Source organism: Pan troglodytes, chromosome 12, assembly GCF_028858775.2.
Source record: "Pan troglodytes isolate AG18354 chromosome 12, NHGRI_mPanTro3-v2.0_pri, whole genome shotgun sequence".
Taxonomy (NCBI): domain Eukaryota; kingdom Metazoa; phylum Chordata; class Mammalia; order Primates; family Hominidae; genus Pan; species Pan troglodytes.
The window spans coordinates 38,299,217-38,322,708 of NC_072410.2; the positions used below are offsets into that span (position 1 = coordinate 38,299,217).

General features: G+C 38.8%; 1 protein-coding gene across 2 annotated transcripts in view; it reads left to right on the plus strand.

Moving 5' to 3' along the window:
* The window catches only part of SUCLG1 (succinate-CoA ligase GDP/ADP-forming subunit alpha), a 36,165-nt gene extending 13,769 nt beyond the window's left edge, over positions 1 to 22,396 (plus strand). For both annotated transcript variants that reach the window (XM_001164971.5, XM_009442741.5), the window contains exons 3-9: positions 2,357 to 2,473; positions 4,299 to 4,511; positions 4,654 to 4,711; positions 12,488 to 12,571; positions 14,264 to 14,415; positions 20,320 to 20,508; positions 22,152 to 22,396. In XM_001164971.5, the coding sequence (XP_001164971.2) occupies positions 2,357 to 2,473; positions 4,299 to 4,511; positions 4,654 to 4,711; positions 12,488 to 12,571; positions 14,264 to 14,415; positions 20,320 to 20,508; positions 22,152 to 22,178 (840 nt within the window). In that variant the 3' untranslated portion in view covers positions 22,179 to 22,396. The remainder of the gene's footprint in view (positions 1 to 2,356; positions 2,474 to 4,298; positions 4,512 to 4,653; positions 4,712 to 12,487; positions 12,572 to 14,263; positions 14,416 to 20,319; positions 20,509 to 22,151) is intronic.
* Positions 22,397 to 23,492: the final 1,096 nt, after the last annotated feature.

Here is a 23,492-nt window from a genome sequence, read left to right on the forward strand (position 1 = left end):
GAGTTGAAGTGACTTAGACCAAGGTGATAGCAGTAGAAGGGGGAGGAGTTGTCGATTATACTTTGAAGATAGAGAAATAAGCTCTACTAATGGATCTAATATGGGACATATGAGAAAGAGAATAATCAAGGATGGCTTCAGTATTTTTGGTCTGATTATCTGTAAGGCGTGAAGTTGTTTTTAACTGAGATGGGGTAGGTGGAGGGGAGTGATTGGGAACTCAGTTTTGGACATGTTGAGTTTGAGATGCCTGCTAGTTCTCAAAGTGGAGGTGTCAGGTAGGCAGTTGACAATGTGAATATGGAGTTCAAGGCTTAGATATGTGGGGTGTATGTGTCTTTGTGTATGTGGGAGGGGTCACCATATGGATGATATGTATTGCCATGATAAGGGATGACATCACCAAGGGCATGAATTTAGATGAAAAAGAGAAGTCTAAGGTGTTGTGGGAAGTCAGGAACCCTGAACGGAGGGACCGGCTGAAGCCACGGCAGAAGAACATAAATTGTGAAGATTTCATAGACATTTATTAGTTCCCCAAATTAATACTTTTATAATTTCTTACACCTGTCTTTACTGCTATCTCTGAACATAAATTGTGACGATTTCATGGACACTTATCACTTCCCCAATCAATATCCTTGTGATTTCCTATGCCTGTCTTTACTTTAATCTCTTAGTCCCATCATCTTTGTGAGCTGAGGAGGATGTATGTCGCCTCAGGACCCTGTGATGATTGCATTAACTGCACAAATTGTTTGTAGAGCATGTGTGTTTGAACAATATGAAATCTGGGCACCATGAAAAAGGAACAGGATAACAGCAATGTTCAGGGAACAAGAGAGATAACCTTAAACTCTGACCACCGGTGAGCCGGGCGGAACAGAGCCATATTTTTTCAAAAGCAAATGGGAGAAATATCTCTGAATTCTTTTTCTCAGCAAGGAACATCCCTGAGAAAGAGAATGCGTCCCTGAGGGTAGGCCTCTAAAATGGCCACTTCGGGGGGCGGCCATCTTTTGTGGTTGCAGCTGTAGGGATGAAATAAGCCCCAGTCTCCCGTAGTGCTCCCAGGCTTATTAGGATAAGAAAATTCCCACCTAATAATTTTTGGTCAGACCGGTTGTCTGCTCTCAAAGCCTGTCTCCTGATAAGATATTATCAATGACAATGCGTGCTGGAAACTTCATTAGCAATTTTAATTTCGCCCCAGTCCTGTGGTCCTGTGGTCCTGTGATCTCACCCTGCCTCCATTTGCCTTGTGATATTCTATTACCTTGTGAAGCACATGATCTCTGTGACCCACACCCTATTTGTACACTCCCTCCCCTTTTGAAAATCACTAATAAAAACTTGCTGGTTTTACGGCTTAGGGGGCATCATGGAACCTGCCGACATGTGATGTCTTCCCCAGACACCCAGCTTTAAAATTTCTCTCTTTTGTACTCTGTCCCTTTATTTCTCAGACCAGCTGACACTTAGGGAATATGGAAAAGAACCTAAGTGAAATATCGGGGGTGAATTTTGCCCAATATCTGGCTGAATTTCCCCCAATACTAAGGAGAGAGAAAGAGAAGAGGAAAACCAGGGGAAGTCAAGCCCCAGAAGCCTAGTGAAAATGAATCAGTCCTTGGAGCTGTTTTTGGTTGTCATTAACTGGATGGAATTATGAGAGTTAGGAGGGTGTGCTACTGGCATCTAATGAGTGGAGCCCATGGATGCTGCTAAATGTCCCACTAGGCACTGGATGACCTCTCATAAGAAAGAATCATCCTGTCCAAAATGTCAGTAATGCTGAGGTTGAGGAGGAAAAGTGAATGGATAGAGAAATACAGGTTGGTGGGTGGGCAGTATTAAAGGCTTACTTAAGGTGAGTGATCATTAATTTAAAATGAGACCAGTTGACATGTTTTTTTGTTTTTTTTCCCCTAGCCACTTTTTGGCTGCACATGTATAGGCTTAGAGTAGGGGAAAAATTGGATTTGACCCAGGTTGTGGTTTTGCCAGATATTTAAGTTGAAGTGAGAGAAAGCCAAGGTTGTTGTGGGAGGGTAATGATCTACCATGGATTTTAAACTGAGGAGTGTGAGCACATGAGGAGTTGAGAAACAGGGAGTTTCTGGTTATCAGCCAAATTTGAAAACAGGGAATCAAAGAGGCCTGGTTTATAGCTATTTTGGCTTTTCAGAGGCTTGTTTTGCTTCAAGGTTCAAAGCTATGTTTAGTAAATATATGTTATTGTCTGGGAATAGTTAACCTATTTGTTTTTCTTTTCCTAAGTTGCTAAGATTGCTTTTGCTTCTCTTGGGCTTACCAGTCTGCTGTTTCTCATGGATCTTGTGCTTTTTCCCCTCAGGGCACCTTTCACAGCCAGCAGGCATTGGAATATGGCACCAAACTCGTTGGAGGAACCACTCCAGGGAAAGGAGGCCAGACACATCTGGGCTTACCTGTCTTTAATACTGTGAAGGAGGTAATTAGTGGTATCTGAGTTTGGCAAGACAAGAAAAGCAAGGGAAGAGCGAGCATTCTTTGGGTAGAGATCTTAATTATGTTTTTTTGGTAGAGTCACTTGCTATTTGAAAATTCAGTAACCTAGAGAAATTTGAATTGCCATCAAAACCAGTGTGTTATTTTTGTTTCTAGGTATGAATCAGCTATTAAGGGAGGAAGTACTGTGGCCAGGCTTCTGTTTGGCTTTTTACACTTTCCTTACCTTTCTTCTTCCAGTATGTTAGTAGTACAAATGTCAGCAACCACCCCTTAATTCTTCCTGAGTGGGGACTATGCAGTAGGCACTGTGCTAGGTGTTTCATTCAAGTTGCCCTGTTCAGGCCTCACTACAACCCTCGGAGGTAGGTGCTGTTATCATCCTCATTTTAAAGATAACGATGTTACTAGTGCAAAGAGGTTAGAGATCTTGCCCATGGTCTCACAACTGATTAAGTGGCAGGCTTAGGATGGCTTGGAGTAGAGTGGTCCCGTGTGAAGAAACTAAATTGTAGAGTCAGATTTACAAATCACAGTGTCCTAGATTCTCCTCAAACTGCTGATTTCTTAATAGTTACCTTTTAAAATGATTTTTAAATTAAATTTTAATTTTTTGTTACAAAACTGATAGGTACTTTTTGTAAAAATTCAGACGATACAAAAAGTAAGTAAAGTTAAATTTTACAGTGTTTTCGAAATCTCAGATTTTGCCTCTGTAGGGAGCTAATTTAAGCTCAGTGTGTAGTCTTTCATTCTCTTTTTACTCTTATATGAATATATACAAAACTAATAGTATTTAAAAGAAACTATAGTGTAAATTCTTGGGTATTTAATTTTTAAAATCTAGGAAATAAACTTAGTTCTTTGGGATGATGTGTTGATCAGCCTTAAATGTATTCTTCTCCTCTTCTTTTGCATATTTTTAAGGTATGTTTTAAAGCATTACATTTTTTAAAGCACAAATTTAAAGTCCTTCCTGCCTTAAATTCTATTATGGCTGATTTTATAACCTCAAAATATAGAGAGGAGATTTTTTTTTACAATTCCTCTAGGTAGACTTTTCTTTTGTCATGAGCCTCTTTTTGCTTTTTTTTTTTTTTTAAAGAAAGTTCTTCTTGCTAAGCAATCCATTTATAATTTATAGTGACACAAATAGTTGTGACATTTGGAATATTCTATAAGTTTTTTGACAGATATTGTTTATTTTTCACCCGTTCTGCTCTTACAAAGGGCTTTTTGAATGAGTAGGGTTGGTACCTTTCATCCATATGATGTCCCAGCACAATATTTGCTGTTGTCACAGTATAGCTTCTGGCAGTATTTGTAGACTTTAGAGGTAGAAAACTATGTAATGTAGGTACTTTTCATTAAAGTACCTACATCCCCATGATGTGACTTTTTTTGATTCCATACTAGTTTTAATGTTTTTTGTGTCTCCCCCTCTGTTATCATCTTGAACAGAGTTTTAAAAATTTATTTTTAACCCCCGGCATCATTTGTGGATGATATGTTGGCATTCTTTGACTCTGTTGACTGTCAGGCTGCTTTCAGGTTTACTGACATGCCATAGAGAGTGAGATGTCACAGAAGCTTTCAATTCACAGTGGCATTCAAATGGGCTGAGAAAGGGCTATGCTTGATTCTGTTCTACTCTGACAGTGTAGCAAATTTGAGAATGGGAAGAATGCTATGTCTCTGGGTAGTGTCCTTTTCTTACCCCAAGACATTATTAAAATGATGGTATTGAATTTATTTTACAATGTTTATGATTTAACAAATAATAAGGTGCTTCGTCGTTAATGTTTCAGGCCAAAGAACAGACAGGAGCAACGGCTTCTGTCATTTATGTTCCTCCGCCTTTTGCTGCTGCTGCCATTAATGAAGCTATTGAGGCAGAAATTCCTTTGGTTGTGTGTATCACTGAAGGAATTCCTCAGCAGGACATGGTACGAGTCAAGCACAAACTGCTGCGCCAGGAAAAGACAAGGCTAATTGGGCCCAACTGCCCTGGAGTCATCAATGTGAGTGCAAAAAAACAAAAAGAAACTCAGATTAAGCCTCTCACAAGGCTAAACAGCTTTGAGTGAATGCGAGTGTATTTGTGTGTATGACCTGTGAGTGACTTTTTTTTTTAACATTTCTGAAAACTATGATTACTTTCAGCCTGGAGAATGTAAAATTGGCATCATGCCTGGCCATATTCACAAAAAAGGAAGGATTGGTGAGTTTGTTTGTTACATTCTTATAGATTAAAACGTTATTTGCCTTAAACCCTCAAAACTCACAAAGAATTTTTGACTTTGCAAATCAAGTTTAATTAATTTGACTTGAGTAGAATTTACCAGGGAAGTTTTGTAGTCTATCAATTCTGTATCTTGAATATAATGAGTTTATTTGAGAAGCCGTTACAATTCTGCAGTATCAGTGAAGATTTTTTTGGTGGTGGGAGTTTAAAGATTTTTTTCTGCTCAGCACTCTGTGGATTACTCCATGTGTTTGCATATATCAGTAGTTAATTTCATTAACTATTATAACTTAGTTATTGCTAAGGAGTATTCTGTTGTATAATTATACCACAGTTTGTTCATTCATTCTCCCATTAATGAACATTTGGGTTGTTTTCATGTTTGAGCCTTACAAACAAGGCTTAGGTCAACATTTGTATACAGGTCTTTTTGTGGAAACATTTTCGTTTCTCTTGGGCAAAATGTGTAGGAATGGAATTGCTAAGTCATGTTCATATGAACATAAGTCAAGTATATTTAACTTTATAAGAAACTGCCAAATAGTTCTGCAAAGTGGCTATATCATTTTATATTTTCACCATTAATGTAGGAGAGTTCCAGTTGCTCCATATCTTCACAAAGATTTGGTATTGTTAGTCTTTTCATTTTTTTGAGACAGAGTTTTGCTCTGTCGCCCAGGCTGGAGTGCAATGGCTCGATCTCGGCTTACCCCCACCTCCGCCTCCCAGGTTCAAGTGATTCTCCTGCCTTAGCCTCCCGAGTAGCTGGGATTACAGGCATGCGCCACCACGCCCAGCTAATTTTGTATTTTTAGTAGAGACGGGTTTCTCCATGTTGGTCAGGCTGGCCTCGAACTCCCGACCTCAGGTGATCTGCTGGCCTCGGCCTCTCAAAGTGCTGGGATTACAGGCTTGAGCTACCATGCCCGGCTATTAGCCTTTTTAAATGTAGCCATTCTACTGAGAGTAAAATGGTATCTCTTGTGGTTTTGAGTGTCCCTGATGACTAATGATGTAGAGCACCTTTTCATGTGCTTATAAGGCCATTCACATACCTGCTCAATAATTACCTTGTTCTTTTAGATATCACAAACTTTCTCAAAATGTTTTAGGTTTGTAGGCACCTTAGAAAGCAGGGCAGTGATCAGAAAGGCAACTCAGATGGCCCGTCATAGGAAAATTGCACTGCTACTTGGTTAGTTCCTTGAGGAAATAGCCAAAGTAACATTTCAAAGTTAGCCACATTAGGCTTGTGTTTAGGCTTTACACCAAACTTTCTCTAAACTATACTGTTTTTCAGTCATGAAAGATGATTGACCATATTTTTCTCTATCTATAAACCATGGCTACTAATAAGGGTAATTAATTGTCACAGTGGGTGAGTGTCGGCTGTGCCGTTTACAGAATTGGGTTAAAGATCATGATTTTTCTTTATTACCAATGTCTCTTGGAGCTGTCAGCCCTGCTGCCAGTGGCAGTACTTGATAATTTCATTTACAAGAGAGATTTCAGGGAGCTCCATAGGCCATCTGAGTTCCAGTGGGGCCAGATCCATGTATCACTGATGCTCTTGTACATATTTGAATATTTCTTATATTCTTGGGTCTGTTTTGAAGGCTGTGGTCTTAAGGTGAGCATGGAAGGAATGCTCTGTGCTGAGTTGCCTTTCTGATCACTGCTCTGCTTTCTAAGGTGCGCATAAACCTAAAAAATGAAAATCAAGAGAAGTTCAGGGAAGTCCTTTAGACCTTGCCTTTGTGAATGGTCATAACCCATTGATGAGACAGTCGTCTGGGAGACTGCTTTTAATTCCTTTGAAAAAGGACTTTTTTTTTTTTTTTTGAAAAAAAGAAGAAAATATGTGACACTGTGTCCAGAGTTGGTTCCTTCCAGTGGGTTCTTGGTCTCGCTGACTTCAATGAAGCCGCGGACCTTCGCGGTGAGTGTTACAGCTCTTAAAGGTGGCATGGACCTAAAGAGTGAGCAGCAGCAAGATTTATTGTGAAGAGTGAAAGAGCAAACCTTCCATGGCATGGAAGGGGACCTGAGTGGGTTGCAGCTGCTGACTGGAGTGGCCAGCTTTTATTCCCTTATTTGTCCCCCGCCCGTGTCCTGCTGATTGGTCCATTTTACAGAGTGCTGATTGGTCCATTTTACAAACCTCTAGCTACAGAGCGCTGATTGGTGGGTTTTTATAGAGCACTGGTTAGTGCATTTTACAAACTTCTAGCTAGCTACAGAGCGCTGATTGGTGCGTTTTACAATCCTAGCTACAGAGTGCTGATTGGTGCATTTTATAATCCTCTTGTAAGACAGAAAATTTCTCCAAGTCCCCACTCAACCCAGGAAGTCCAGCTGGCTTCACTTCTCAACACTACAAGATTTTTGAGGGGGTGAGGAGAGAAAGATGGTTATTTGTGCCAACTCTTCCTATTTTGGTACCATTGCTAATAGTCTCAATAGCCTCCTTGACTTCAGATCCTTAGGTTGAGAGTTAAGGGAAAGGAAGGACTTTTCAGTCCCTTGGATATTTCTGAATGGAATATAATGTAATGTAATAGCAGTATAATAGTGTAATGGATTTCCAGTTTTTGTTAATAACAGCTAATATAATTGCATATCTGCTAATTGAGTGTTATCGAAGAAAGTGATTGGATTCCAAATTGATGATATTTAACTGCACCATGTTATTTATTTCTCTTATGATAGACAGTTTGTTACTCTCAACCACATGTCACATACTTGACTCTTCTGGCCTCTTTTAAAATTTTAAACTGCCTATATTGAGATAACTATAAATTCATGTGTAGTTGTAAGAAATAATACAGACAGATCACCCTTTATCCAGTTAGCCCAATGGTTAACATCTTGCAAAACTGTAGTATAATTTCATAAACAGGATATTGACATTGATACAGTCAATATAGAGAACTTTTCTATAACCACAAGTATCCTTCATGTTACCCTTTTCTAGTCACGTGCCTCCTGCTTCCACCCCCTTCTCAGTTCCTGACAACCAGTAATCTACTCTCCAATTGTATAATTTTGTCATGTCAAGAATGTTATATAAGTGGAATCATACAGAATGTAGCCTTCTGGGATTGCCTATTTATAGTCAGAATAAGTCTCTAGAGATTCATCCAGCTTGTTGTGTATCAATGGTTTGTTTCTTTTTATTACTGAGGAGTATTCATGGTATGAATGTACTTCAGTTTGTTTAACCATTCACCTGTTGAAAGACATCTGGGTTGTTTTCAGTTTGGCCTATTACAATTACAGCTGCTATAAACATTTGTATACTGGTTTTTGTGTGAACATTGTCTTCATTTTTTTGGAATAAATGTCCAGGAGCATGGTTGCTGGGTTGTATGATACTTGCATGTTAGTTTTTTAAGAAACTGCTGAATTGCTGTCCAGTTTAAGAAACTGCTAAATTGCTATCCAGTGTAGCTGTGCTATTTTCCATGTCTACCAGCAATGTATGATGCAGTTTCTCTACAGCCTTGCCAGCATTTGGTGGTGTCACTGTGTTTTTATTTTAGCCATTCTGGTAAGTGTTTAGTGATAGCTCACTGTAGTTTTAATTTGTATTCGCCTAATAGCTAATGATATTGATTATCTTTTTATAGATTTTTAAAATAAGTTTATTTTCCATTTGTTATCTTTTTCAGTGAAATGCCCCTCCTTGGGTTTTGCCCATGTTCTAATTGGATTGTTTACATTTTTATGGTTTATTTTTTAGAGTTCTTTGTATGTTCTAGATACTAATACTTTGCTGGATATGCAGTTTACTTTTTCATATTTATTTAAAAGTGATCTTGTTTGTATCTATAAAAACTCTTCTTGGGATTTTGATAGGAATACACCATTACATAAGTAGGTAGGCATTATCCACCTAATCTTCTCAATGATGAAATGTCCCATAGAGGGGAGGGACCGTGTTGAAGACAGAAGATGTGGATGAGACAAAGGCACTGAGAATAGGGGGAAAGTGATAAATGAGACATACGTGGGGTAGAAGTTGTGGTGGTTGTCATTTGTTATGCATTAGGGTTCAGTAAGTGAATAATCTTAAAACTATTAAAATTAAATTTCACTTAAGAGGGTGGTCTTACTCCATTGATGAGTTTTCAGTTTCAACTCACTTAGTAAACATATATGTTTACCTTCTGTGCCTGGAACTGTGCTTTAAGCTGGGAATATAGGGGTTGTGAAGACTCTTATTTATTGACCCATTGAAAATTATAGTCTAGTGAAGAAGGTAGCTGCTATAGAATCTCAAGCACCATTGGTGGTCTTTTACTGAACCAGGTGGTAGGAGAACATTGTTCTTAATTGGAGAATCAGTGTGTGGTCAGGATATTCAAATTTCAGGCTGGTTGATCAAGCCTGACTATGAATTTATTTTGCCAAGCCAAGATTATTAGATAAAAATTAAAACTTGAAATTTATCCTTCCCTTTTTTCCTTATGGACCTTTTACAGATGGGTCATTCCATTTTACTGTGTCAGCAGTAGGAGGCCATGTTATGTGGCAGATTCGAGGGCAGGGCTCAGGCCAGCAGGTAGTCTCCTTAGAGATGTTAAGCTGTTGATCGGAGGCACTGTCTTGCCTTCTGAATAAAAAGTTTGTGTTCGTTCCATCCCAAGGCAGTCTTTCTGTAACGCAAATATAAATATCTGCCTGTTAAAGCTAGGTAGAATCAGTATTTTAGATCAGCTTTTCAGGATTTCTGCTCTTGATAAAATTTTTGTTTTTTTAAAAAGCATTATTATGATTTTAATATAATTCTTAACAGTGCTGAAAGTTAGCATTACCTAAAAGTGACCTCAAACTTAGTAGTGTTTGCTGTAACACTAGAAAAAAATAATTACCTGTAGGTTGCTGTAGGCCATTCAGTGTTCTCTTCATGATCCTCCCTCTGTCCTCAGTATTTGCCATCAGTACCTGCCTTGACCTCAGGAGCAAGAAGAGTTGACAAGAAATGAGCCCTCTTGTTACCGGAAGGTACTGGAATTGTACTGCAAGAACTGCTGTTCTTGTTTTCTTAGAAGAAAAAATTCAACCAAGAGATGCACAACAAGGGTTAAGTAGCAGAGTTTATTGAAGGAAGATAAAATGCATTCAAAGAGAGGAACGGCTGACTGGCTGGCTGACCTCCTGGAAAACAGTAGTGGCAGTGTTTATTTAAAGAGACAGCACACCCTGAGAGATGATTCAGAACAGGCTGCTCGAAAGAGAGGATGAGCCAGCAGCAGCTAATGCTGGGGGACCCTCTTTATGAGAATATTGCATGATTATTCATGAGGGGGGCATGAGAGGGTATCAGTTGCAACCATGTTTTAAGCAGTCTCCTTGTGTGTACATGCTACATGCTCTGTAGTTGTACATGCTAGTATACACCTCGCATGTCTCATTAGCATTTAAAATCTCCACACAGGGATGTGGTTTTTACTATTATAATGAACAAAAGCCCACTGTAGGGCAAGTTATTGGAGGAGTGCACATGCTTGTCAGCAGGGAAAGTCCCTACCATGATTATCTCCGGCTAGGGCCTGATAAGTCCCCTTCAGGGCCAGTGGATCCCGACCACAGGCCAGAAGTAGCCAGTGTAGTCATTGCCTTCTTGCAGACGGTCAGTAGGCAGTGCCTCCAGGACTTTTCCCAGGGCTCCCCTGCTTGCTTGTTTCTGGCCATCTGCCTAACATTCTTACGTGTCTTATGGTAACATTAGGGCTAATAGTGAACCATTCAATGAATGAAGTTGTTTCTACCCCAGAAATACTTTCACAGTGGTAGGGAAGATATAACCTCTGCTTATTTCTTAGTAATGAGGGCAGTAGGAAATATGAAAGCATTGAGGAGATTTAGAGAAGGAAATTATATCTCACTTCTCTTTGGGGGTGATCAGGAAAGACCTCAAAGAGAAAGTAGCATTTAATGTGGACCTTGAAGGATGATTAGAAGTTTTGTCAGATGGTGGAGGTGAAACACTCCATCTTAAGCAGAACAAATATGAAAAGATAGGAGAGCATGAAATATCAATGAGGAATAACCCAGTTTCACTAGGTAGGGAAATAGTAAGAAACAAGTCTGGAGAGGGAAGCTGGGACTCTGCTGGGCTGGCGAGTTAGAGCAGAGTTCCACGTGAAATGAGGCATCGTCGAGAATGTAGTTGTCACTGTCTAGTGAAATGCATCTAAAAGAGCAATCTGACAGTGTTCTGTAGGGTCTGCTTAGCAATGACTAAGTTACGTACACACCGTTCTTTGAATTTGACTTTGAATTTGCTATGTAGAACCTGAAGTTATTGTGTGCCCAAATTCATAGTGAGAAGATGTGTTTATGCATAGGTCACACACTTAGTACGCATTAGTATACAATAATGGTGACATAGCACTTTGTTTAAGAGTGTAAACATGCAGTACGGAAGTTGAGGTAACTTGTAGTTATGGTTTTTGTCTCAGGTTGACAAGAATTCTACCTGCCCTGGTAGGGTGATCATATTGTTGGAAAAGGGTCTTCTGAGTTCTTCAGAGTTGCTCCAAGGCAGGAGTTTAAGGAAAGTAAACCATGGACACCCTGGATTAATTTTTTTGTTTGTCTAAAGTATTACATAGATTGTGGCTTTGAATAAATTACCTTTCTGAAAGCTCAGCCAAGCATAGTAAACTACAAGAGAAGACATCTAACTGTCACTCCTCCCTGGCCCCCACTGGCTCTCCTCCCTCGGCGCACACCTAATCCAGATGTGAAATTAAGTGCTTTCACACAGGTCCATTTATAAAGGAAATTAGGTGGGAGACTTGATTGCAGAGGGATCTTGACCTTATTCCTCAGTTTTCTTTATATTGATTTTAAAGCCTATATATTGGTTGAAAATCATTGGGAAAATAGTTGTGGAGAAGATAGGTAGTATTTTAAAATGTGACTAATGCTAGTTTTGATGGTTTAATAGTTTGGGTACTGTATTATTCTGTTTTATATTGCTACAAAGGAATATCTGAGCCTGGATGATTTATAAGTAAAAGAGATTTGTTTGGCTTATGATTCTGCAGGCTATACACGCATGGTGCTAGCATCTGTTCAGCTTCTGGTGAGGCCTCAGGAATCTTTTACTCATGGCAGAAGGTGAAGGGGGAGTAGGCGTGTCACATGGTGAGAGAGGGAATGAGAGAGGCCAGGATCTTTTCAAGAACCAGCTCTCATGTAAAGGAACAGAGTGAGAACTCACTCATTACCATGGAGAGGTCACTAAGCCATTCATGAAGGATCTATCCCCATGACCTAAACACCTCCCACCGGGCCCCACCTCCAACACTGGGCATCACATTTCAACCTGAGATTTGGAGGGGACAAATACCCAGACTACATAAGGTAGTATAAGTCTAATCTATTACATTCTGCCACTGTAGGTATGATTGTACCTACCAAATTTATATTGATACTAGCTTCTTCATAAAGATTCTCAGAAGAGGTAATTTAAGTCTTTCTTGCATTGTTTTTATAGTCATAAAATAACCTTAACTAATAATATACTTTCTCCTTTGTCTAAATTAAAAAACCCCCCTGCTTGAATTTAAGCCTTTCCTTTTCATTTCATCGTTTGAAGATACTATTGATTTTGATGGCAAATCATGGAATGAATTTTATACCTATGTTAGTCACTCGAAGTGTTTGGTAATTTAGTTTACCATATTTTAGTCTAACATAGAAACACAATCTAATATTTTTGAATTCTCTTTCGTTAAGGCATTGTGTCCAGATCTGGCACCCTGACTTATGAAGCAGTTCACCAAACAACGCAAGTTGGATTGGGGCAGTCTTTGTGCGTTGGTGAGGGACTTTTGCTAAAATCGTTTTATTGGAGTGTGGTGTCTTCATTGGATGAGTATAATAATAATTATTGATTTTATTATTTGCAAAAGATTTTGATACTCTTATGAAAAGGATGTTACGATCTCAAATTTAATTTGCTTAAGTGTAAAGTTATTCTGTAGTTGTTTCAAGATTCATGGTCCAAGATTTCATTTCTAGGTTGAAGAACTAACATCTTGGAACACGTGGCTCCCGGAGCACCTTGGTGCCTGAAAACATCACTTGGTTTGATTGCTCTGAAGAAATGGTTCCTTATATTAGGACTTTTGTTATCATTGCCATTATGTTCATCAGTGCTTTATAGTTACTGAATTCTTTGCCATTCAGTGTCTCATTCTTGAGGGAAGCCTCTCAGGTGCCTCTGAGCTGGAAAATTGTACTGTTAGAGCCTTATTGGTGAGAAAGTCAAGGTTAAGGAAGGTTCATTTCCTCAGAACCTCTCTTTTTATCACACTATACTGCCTCCCATTTGAAAAAGTAAAAATTACAAGTTTTTACATTTTAAAATAATTTCATTATTTGTTGCCAAAAGCCAAGGCAAATTCCTCCTTTTCATATTAATAAATATTCTTTCAAGTTCTTAGAATACCTGTTAATGTTTTAGAATTATCTTTACGAAAAAGTAACATATAGCTCTGGAGTGTTTTTATTAAGATTCAAATTCATAAATTAAATATTGAAAACATTAATTGAGCATTTGTACATGCAAAGCACAATATAAGTGGAAGATACTTTTTAGTGTGACAGAGAATAAGAAAAGGTTTGAAACAGGCTTACCGATTCCTTCTTTTCCAGCTTCAGTTTTGAATTTGTAAGTGGAGGATAATAATGCCTATCTCACAGAGAAGTTGAGAAAATTAGGAAATGACAGATCTAACGTGTGCCAAAGCATAGGACTTGACACACGGTTGGCACTTAATAAATGCCGCTTCTCTTCTTCCACTCCATTTTTCAGAGATGCAGTGAAAAGAAAGAAATCAATCCTGCCCTCAGTACGTTTGTAATTTAAAAATAAAAAACGGCAGCCTGTCTGTAGGGAACATTTACTTTAACCCTGTCCAAGAATTTGTTCTTAAATGTGGTGTGTAGTATGGCTCTGATATGCAGGCTCTGTCATCATCCACTCTGGATCCAGAACACGAGCAGTCAGGGTACTCACTGTCACTCACTGGCACTTGTGTCTTAAAACTTGTGGGTGATTTATCTGCAGCATACTTCATCAAATAGTTTCTTTACTCAAAGAAATTTGTTAAATGTTTATTCTTTCCTCTGGTGTAACATCAGCATGCAACACAGATACACATTTTCTTAAAATGTTCATTTCTAAGGAGTTATCTGGGAATAATTTTGTGGGACACAAGAGGCTTGATAAAGGAGCTAAAACAAAAAGAGGGTTGTCTTCGTTACAGCCCTAGAATATTCCTAGAATATCAGGAACCAACCACCATTTAGCATTTATATAATATTACCAACAGAAATAAATGTAGCATTTTGTGATTTTTTAAATATTAAATGCAAGAGCAATGATATATTTAAAAATATTAGAGAGAAGGGTAAGAAAAACGACAAACTAGTTAAAAACATTCATTGACCTAAATTCCATGGTTCACCCTTAAATTTCCAGCTATTGATATTTTTCAACTTTTTCAGGCATTGGAGGTGATCCTTTTAATGGAACAGATTTTATTGACTGCCTCGAAATCTTTTTGAACGATTCTGCCACAGAAGGCATCATATTGATTGGTGAAATTGGTGGTAATGCAGAAGAGAATGCTGCAGAATTTTTGAAGCAACATAATTCAGTAAGTTTGGGTTTGGAAAAACATAGCTCTTTGCTCTTAATATCAGAGGCTTGTTTCAGAAGTTATTTTTATTTTTTCAAAGGTGAATTTTTTGAGAAAACATGAAAGATAAAACTTTCTGAGCAGGGCCTTCTATACTGGACACTCAGACAATTCTGTATTATTTCTGGGTTGATTCTCTGCTTCTCTATTCTGAACTCTCCTCTCCAGGCATCACCCCACACTTTGTGGTAGGTAAGTCGTTCTCCTGCTGAACAGATACATTCAGGCCATCAGCCCGAGAGCCCGCACTTGACCTGCAGACTTGGTTTTCACCTGTGACCAGTATTCTTTCTCCCGATCTCAGAGGGAAATAAGTGTTTTTTTCTCTTTTTCAAGGCTGACCTAAAGATCCTATCCCCTGTGCTTTTTTTCAGGCTCTGGCTTCCCTCCAGTTTTAGACTTTCCTTGTGGAATGGCACTTCCCTTCAGAGATCAAGTAGAAAAGCTTTACTGTCTATGTCCTGGGGAGGCTTTCCTTGTTGCTTCTCACTTAGAATTAAATGTAAAGGAGTAGTGTTGAGTTATGTCATCATTTCATTCAGCTTGAGGGAGTTAAGCCCTGTTCCTGTGGTGAAAGGAGAGATGGGGGTGCGGTAGTGACTGAAGCAGTGTGGTGGCCACCAGCCCCCACTCAGTGAATTTGTGCTGTGGCCATTGTTGTGTCAGAGAACTGTGGGAAAAAAATCAAGCAACTGATTTTCAGAATTTCTCTTATACTGAGGAATGAGTGAAAATTTTTCTTCAGGGGACCAGGCAAGAGAGTGGAGATCACTTTCTCTCTATGTGTATGAAAAAAATCCACCAGTGAATGAATTAAATGCCACATAAAATAATACTGGAGAGTTAAAGGAACCAATAATATCATGTACAGCGTGGTTTACACAAAACAAGGCATATTTATTTGTGTTTTAAGGAATTTTCAAGGGCTATTTTGAATATACTTGATTTTCTTTTGTGGTGATTTTAAGCCCTAACTCCCATATTAGATATGACTCAGGTTTACCCTCATTCTCTCATTCTCTTTCCTTACTTTTCATTCATTCTTGAATCCTCAGCAATCAGGCTCCTGTCTGTCACTTAGAAGCTATATGACCTTGGGAATGCTTAATCTCTCGTTGCCTCAGGTTCCTTATTGGAAAAATGATGATATAGTAGTGCCTGCCTCCTAGAGTTATTGTAAGGACTGCGAAGTTTAAATGACTTAGTAACGTATAGCAAAGTAGTGCCCGGCACTTAGTAAGCACTCTTACTGAGCCACTGGCTGCTGTGGAATCTTCTTACTCTCCTGACATTGTGTTTGCACAGAGGTCACCAGTGGCCTTGATTCATTCGTCATCCTCTCCATCCTCTTGGTTTCTTTCTGGTTTTCCTCCTCTTTATCATTCCCTGGATCTATTTTCTGTGCCTATTTCTATGGCAGAAACCTGAGAACTAACTTTTATTTCTCTCTTATCCTGTTTCTACTCAGTTACCAAGATCTGTCTCTGAGACATCAGAGGTTTGTCTGGATTCAGAGCCTTGTCTGTACTTAGTCCATCTACTTTGGTTTGGGTCCTCATCCCATCTCATCTGGACCATCTCAGTGGTTTCCTTCTTCATCTCTCTTATTTTCTCCAACCACCCCCCTTTACTCTTAGGCCATTCTGTTTATGGCCACCCAAATTATCTGCCCTTCTGAAACATGGGTATTGGTGCTGTTTGTCCTTGGTTCACATCAGACAGTGTTTCCCATGTAATGTTTCCCATTATGTGTCAGCTAAAGGCAGATTTAGCATGGTATTCCAGTCCTTCACATACCATCCAAACCTTCCCTTTTAGATCAGTTTTCCATCTGATATGCCAGTTTTCATTCTCACTTGCCTTTGCTTGTTCCTTCTGCAAGGAATGCTTAGTATCTGACTTTCACTCTAGACTGTGTTATGGACTGCAGGGAACTGTTAACTTCAGTGCCCCGCCCAGTCCCCTGGCACAGTGGGCACCAATACAGGTCATGTAAATGGAAGAGTAGATTGTTAAGGATTGGAGTAAAATGTTAGATTCCCTTGTGTTCAGAAAGTTGTACAGTTTGAAATATAAGTAAAAACTGACTCCTTAAAAAAAAAAGTTTCGGTTAATACAGCATTATGCTGTGTTAAATTGAATTTAAAATGTATTTGGGCCCAATTCTGAATCCCTGGAATAGCCTAGTATTTAGTGGGAAAAATGAAACATAGACATTTTGTTTCATTTGGCAACATGTTTCCTATTCCTGGTTAGTTGTTATGGAATTAATTTTTATTGAGAACCTAATGTGTACAAGATTCTAAGTTAAGCAGTTCAGATGCTGCATTATATAAAGTGCCTAGTGTAATACTTGGTGTAAACACTCGATAAACATGATCTGCTGCTGCCTTTCTTGTTATCATTACAATGATAATAATTATTTGCAAACGTTCTGGTGTTTAACTTTTATCCTGATGCTTTGGTAAGTTGTTTTTGTTCTTTATGAATGAGAAAACTGGTACAGGAAGATTAGTAACTTGACAATGGTAGGTATACAGCAAACGAACTGGGGTGAGATTCATACCCAGGTTTGTCTGACTTCTCCATTTCACCATGGAAGGATGAGGTGTCAGATTGAAGGAGTTAAGGACAAAGAGTCATCAGTCCTGGGCATAGGCTCAGACTACACTGATAGCATTCTAACTGGCCTTTCTGTTTTTAGACATACCTTTCATCATTTTTGTGTCCTATTTTCAGATTACACTTCCCCATAGTCTTTTAGTTGTAGTTCTCTCCACTTAAAAAACAAAAACAAAGAAGCCTCCAATGGCTCTTTGTTAATGGGACAGATGCAAATTTGTTTGCCATTCTAGGCTCAACAAAGTCTTGATCCTTTCTAGTGCAACAATATTCCCACTTTTTGGGGAACAGGGGAGTGGAATCAAATACAAATTAATGCCACTCAAACATGAGTTTCTCATATTCTATGTAGATCTTATGAGTGAATGAATAAATAATTTGTGGAGTCTTTTCTTTTTAATTCTATACCATAGGTACTACAGTAGGTGCCAGGCATACCGAAGTTAGTGAAAATATAACCTCTGTGTTCAGGGAATTCATAGTTTAGTAGAAGAACACACGGGGAATAGGTTATAGCCAGTGTGCTGAATTTAATAGTAGAAGGGTGTAAAAGGCACAACAGGGTCACTGATGAGATGATCACCTATGAGGGCATTTGTGGGGAGGGTGGGAGGGAGAGACAGAAAAGGCTTATGGGGAAGAGGAAGCTAGAGTCAGATCTTAAAAGTTAAGTACGAGTTTGCCAAGCATCCAAGGGGGGTGGAGAGCATTCTCAGCAAAGGCACAGAGCTAGAGCATTCTGAGGTTACTGGAAGATAAGGAGAAAGGGAGGAAAGGTGGCAGATGAGGCAGGAGTAAGCAGTGTCTGACCATGTAGCTCCTTGCATGCTGCATCTTAGTGGGAATCAGGGCAGTCAGTCGAACCAGAGTAGCAGTCATTCACTGCCATGTACTACTCACAGTGCAAAGAAAAAAAAAAGCAAGTTTCACTTATGAGTGTCCTTGATGAAGCAATGCAAATTATTAATTTTATTAAATTATTACCCTGGAGTCAGTATTTTGTGATAAAATGGGAAGTAAAGCATTGTCACAATTGAGTTGTGAGCTGAACTAGCTGCCCTTTTCGTGGGACACCAATTTTACTTGAAAGAATGACTGGCAGACGAACTGGTAATTCAGACAGATCTCTTCTCAATAATAAACAAAGTAAACCTGCTGTGTCAAGGAAAACAGTTGATAGTATTTGTTGCTAATAATAACATTTGAACTTTCAAGTGAATATTTAAAATTTTAGAAAATTTGCATCTGCAACTGTGAGCTTGACAGCTTCCTCCTACCTAGAGGCTTTTCTAATGAGCTTGATGGTGATACTGACAACTGATTTGTTGTTATTAAATGATGAAACATGTCAGCATTTGGAAGATCTGCATAACTCAGTGAACCCATACATATTTCCTAACTGAGGAATGCATGTTACAAAATCACTGTGGTTAAAAGATCACTCAAAGTGCAAGACAGATTAATGAGTTTTAAATTAACAAGGGACAGAAAGTTCACTGCTATGGTTTCAGATTCCAACATTGCACCTAACCTGTAAGAAATTACCACTTGAGAGATTTGGTTAGTATCAAAGAAGAATACTCCCAATTATCTGTAAGGCAGTCATTTAAAATACTTCTGCCTTTTCCAGTTACATATCTGTGTGAGGCTGGATTTTCCTTTTATACTTCAGCTTAAATAACATACTGCAACAGATTGAATGCAAAAGCATTTATCAGAATCCATTTATCTTTCATTAAGTTAAACATTCAAGAGTTGAAAATATAAGTGGTAAAATAACGCAACTCTTCTCACTAGAATGGTTTTTAAAGTGTTAAAATGTTATTTTTAAGGGAATTAACAAATATTTATAAAATTTGTTTTAATTTCTAATATACTAAATATCATTAGATATAATACATATCAACAAAAGCTCTTTGAGATCTTCAATAATTCTTTTAAGTATAAGGGATCCCTAGACCAAATGATCTGAGAACTGCTGGTCTAGGGGAAGATGATGGTACCTAAGTGAAAGCTCTCAGGTTCCACTTGTGCTCAAGTTCTGCCTTCTTCAGTCCTCTCTGTTTTACCTGGTTCCTTATTATCTCTGGACTTCTGTTATGAACATGATATTACCATTAATTATGAAACTTAGTCATATATTCATATATTAGTTTATGGTATCTTTTTTTTTTTTAAGACAGAGTCTTGCTCTGTCGCCAGGCTGGAGTGCGGTGGCATGATCTCAGCTCACTGCAACCTCCGCCTCCCGGGTTCAAGCGATTCTCCTGCCTCAGCCTCCCGAGTAGCTGGGAATACAGGCGCGAGCCACCATGCCCAGCTAATTTTTGTATTTTTAGTAGAGATGGGGTTTCACCATGTTGGCCAGGATGGTCTCGATCTCTTGACCTCGTGATCTGCCCGCCTCGGCCTCCCAAAGTGCTGGGATTACAGGCATGAGCCACCATGCCTGGCCTATGGTATCTCTTAATGGATTGAGGTATATACATATTTTATATTATTTCTTCAACTACTTTGCATGTCTAGAGTACAGAAATTTTTATATTTTCTTTGTTTTTTTTTTTTTAAACCTCAGAATCTAGTATATAGAGATTGTACATTAGAATGGATTTTTGCTGAATAAAACCAATTCTGATCTTCCCTCTTAGACACAGAATTCCAGAGTGGAAAGGGCTTTTGGGCATCAATCCAGTTTGGCCATTTCATTTCATAGATGAGGAAGCAGAAGTCTGGTTCTCAAGAAGCCTTGTCCAAGGTCATGCAGCTTTTGTTACTAGAAAATTAAGTCCTAGGTCCTTTCCAGTATACTTCCCACCTCATCTTTTTCTTTTAGCACATTTATTAAGGGTGAACTAATAATGAATTAAGGCATAATATTAGGTTGAAGTAAAGCAACCCAGTCTTGTGTCTTAAATTATTATTATCGCAAATCATATTTTCCAGTATGCTCTTTTACTTTTCAAATGATAGCGTCATGTGTATTTGTGAAGTGGAAGTTTTATATTGAACAGATACGGACATTGGCACAGTGTTGTATTCCTGAGTTTGTATGGAAAGTTAACTCAAAGGAGAATGCAGTGGTTTCAATCATGGTTTAATATTTGTGTTGGTTTTCCTAAGATGAATGGTGGGCTTTCCCCTGCCCAAGCCATTTACCATTTACCAGCAGAGTCATGAATTTGAGGTCCCGTTTTGATTGACTTCTTCATTAGAGCATTTAAAATATTACTTTCTTTCTAGGGTCCAAATTCCAAGCCTGTAGTGTCCTTCATTGCTGGTTTAACTGCTCCTCCTGGGAGAAGAATGGGTCATGCCGGGGCAATTATTGCTGGAGGAAAAGGTGGAGCTAAAGAGAAGATCTCTGCCCTTCAGAGTGCAGGAGTTGTGGTCAGTATGTCTCCTGCACAGCTGGGAACCACGATCTACAAGGTGAGCTCCAACAGTGGCCCAGGTGCTCTGAGGTTGCAGGCTTTCTCTGTGTGTGGCCACACTGGATACCTGGAAATCATGGCCTTTGCTTCTGGGACTTAATTGGTTTTCTGATGTGCAGCTTAATAGTTTGTATCAACTCTATTAATGTCCTAGTGCCCTAATTAGGCATGGCCAGGAATAATGTTCTTATTTTAAAGCTTTCTTCTTTAAACATTGGGATTTTTATTTTTGTAAGTGGCAAGATACAACATACACAAAAAGCATCTTGAAGATCATAAGTGTCATGATTTCCATTTTGAGGGTTTGGAAGGTAGCTGTGCAGAGAACTGCTTTATGTTTTGTTACTTGTTTTTTCCTTTGGGATATAGCCACCCTGACCCCATGGGTTTCTGTTTCTAGGGAGAGGAGGTTGGAGGCTGAGTAACAAGAAATGGAAATTGGATGAAGAAGGAGTTGGGGTGGAGGGAGATCTAAAGAGGATGGGGAGATTGGCCCTGGCTATGTTGTGATACCATTGTTAACCATTCTTTTGGTTTGTTTTTGGTTTTTTGTTTGTTTGTTTTGCTTTTCCTTTTTTAATAGGACATTATGGGTTAAAATATTCTAAGTAATTTGATGTCTTTTGTAATCTCTTTGCACTGATTTTCAGCTTGTCTCTTTGAGTGATCATTTAAGGCTCTCTCTCCCTCATTATTTTTATGATGGTATACCCCTGCCACACACACACAAAAAGCAAAAAACAACAAAAAATCTCCTCTTAAGCATGCTAAAAATAGGTACCAGTTGGTTTCCTAGAAGGGAACAGCATTCAGAGAGAATTTCAAAATCCTGATTTGGTGGTCTTCTTTGCCCTTGTCTTAGAGATAAATAAAGTGGACTCCTTTTTTTATTGATCTTTGCATGATCCTGCTCTTGGAATATAACACTATGTGCCAAAGTGTTTGAAAGAAATTTAGGTGCTTAGTGAGAGTGAGAAATAATTTTATTTGAAGGTAGGGGTAAGGAGAAAAGCAAATGCTTAAATTCACACTGGAGATGTGTGTTACCATTTTCTTCCAGTAAGTGGCAGCAGGGATCTACACATTTTATCCTAATTGTTACAATCTAGAAAAATATGATTTTTGGTATTGTTTCCTTAAACACTACTTTGCTTAAGATATTTGTTTGTTTCAGGTATTTCTAAGGTTCTTGACATTTTGTTCAAATCCTTGTAACAATCTGTCTTTAGCTTTATTCTCTGAGAAACTGAGCAAACCTGTTTCCATTGCCTTCTTAGAAGGGTTCATGTATATAGCACTACAGAAGCATAATGAAGTTTCTCAGCTCCCAAAATTATTGTTATTATACTGCTGTGAAAAAATAAATATTATTCAAAACCTCCCTCTCTGCTTCTGGATTTAGGAAATGTAAAGTTGAAGCTCTGCATCTGTTTCGTGAAATTCAGGCTGACACAGACTGATTTTGAAAGCTGTTATTCTGTGTTCAAACACCCTCATCCTGGTACATTTTTCTTCTGTAATTTGACTGTTCAGGGGATCCTAAAGATAATAGGTTTCAAAATCATTTTGATCCTAAATGTGATTTGGATCTTTTATCTTTATTCATTCCATCTCTCTTCTCTCTCTCTTCTGTTTCTGAAGGAATTTGAAAAGAGGAAGATGCTATGAAAGAAAAAAAAAATTCCTAAAACTGTGGAATGGATCACGTAGACATGTAACCCAGCAGCAGTTTGCTTCTGTTGTCCACTGATTAATCAGCCTATGTGCCTGACACTGGTCTTGCAGTACAACTGGAAGCCAAAACAAGGTGGAAGATGTCCTGAATTAAGATGTTTTCACCACATTGTATTACAGAGACAGCCAATAAATCTACTATTTGATTTCAATATGGTTTTGGAGGCTTATTATTGTTCCAGTGTGAAGGATGAGGAGAGTGGGAGAAGTGGAGGTGTATTTATGTGTGTGTATGTTTTAATATGTTCTTTTTGTTTGTTTGTTTGTTTTTCTTGGAGACAGAGTCTCGTTCTGTCACCCAGGCTGGAGTGCAGTAGTGTGATCTTGGCTCACTGCAACCTCCGCTTCCCGGGGTTCAAGCAGTTCTCTCTGCCTCAGCTTCCCGAGTAGCCAGGATTACAGGCACCTGCCGCCACACCCGGCTAATATTTTTTTTTGTATTTTTAGTAGAGACGGGGTTTCACCAAGTTGGCCAGGCTGGTCTTGAACTCCTGACCTTGTGATCCACCTGCCTCGGCCTTCCAAAGTGCTGGGATTACAGGCGTGAGGCACCGCGCTGGGCCTTTAATGGGTTCTTTAGAGAACATTGTAACCGAAACCTCTGGGAGAATGAGGCTGTAACAGTGTCAACGTGACATTTGTCTATCTTAGACATAGAATGACTTCAGGTATCTTTTGAATTATAGTTTTCTAATGTATGTATATATCTCCATCATGCAGGGTAGTTCAAAGGGTTGGAGATAATGTATGAAGTCTCTGGCATGTAATAAGGCAACTTAATTGTCATCAGTGCCTCTATCATCACTACCATCCCCACCACACCATCATCATTATCATCATCAGGATTAGAGGCAGAAGCTCATTTATATTTCAGTTTCTGCCTCATTGGGAAATGGAGAATCTTCACCAATGCCATGCTTTTCTGTGGTTCTGCAGAGGGCCCATCCAGAGCCCACATTCTTTGTTTGAGGTTTAAGACATTTCACTGCAAGAAAACTGGAAAGCTGTTAGCCATCCTGTTTTGTGTTTAAAAGAACTTCTTAACAAGAAGTAATCCCAGTGGGTAATTCCCACTAAACAAGACAGAGGTGGTGCCTGTCATCAGGAACTTACATTCTGGAACAAAATATTATCAGATAGTGTAACTGTCCTGAAGGAAACAAGTAAGAGCTTCAAAAAAAAAAAAAAATATTAGGGAGAAGCCCCTGAAGAAACGCAGATGGGAATTCTCCCTGGGGAGGGGATGTG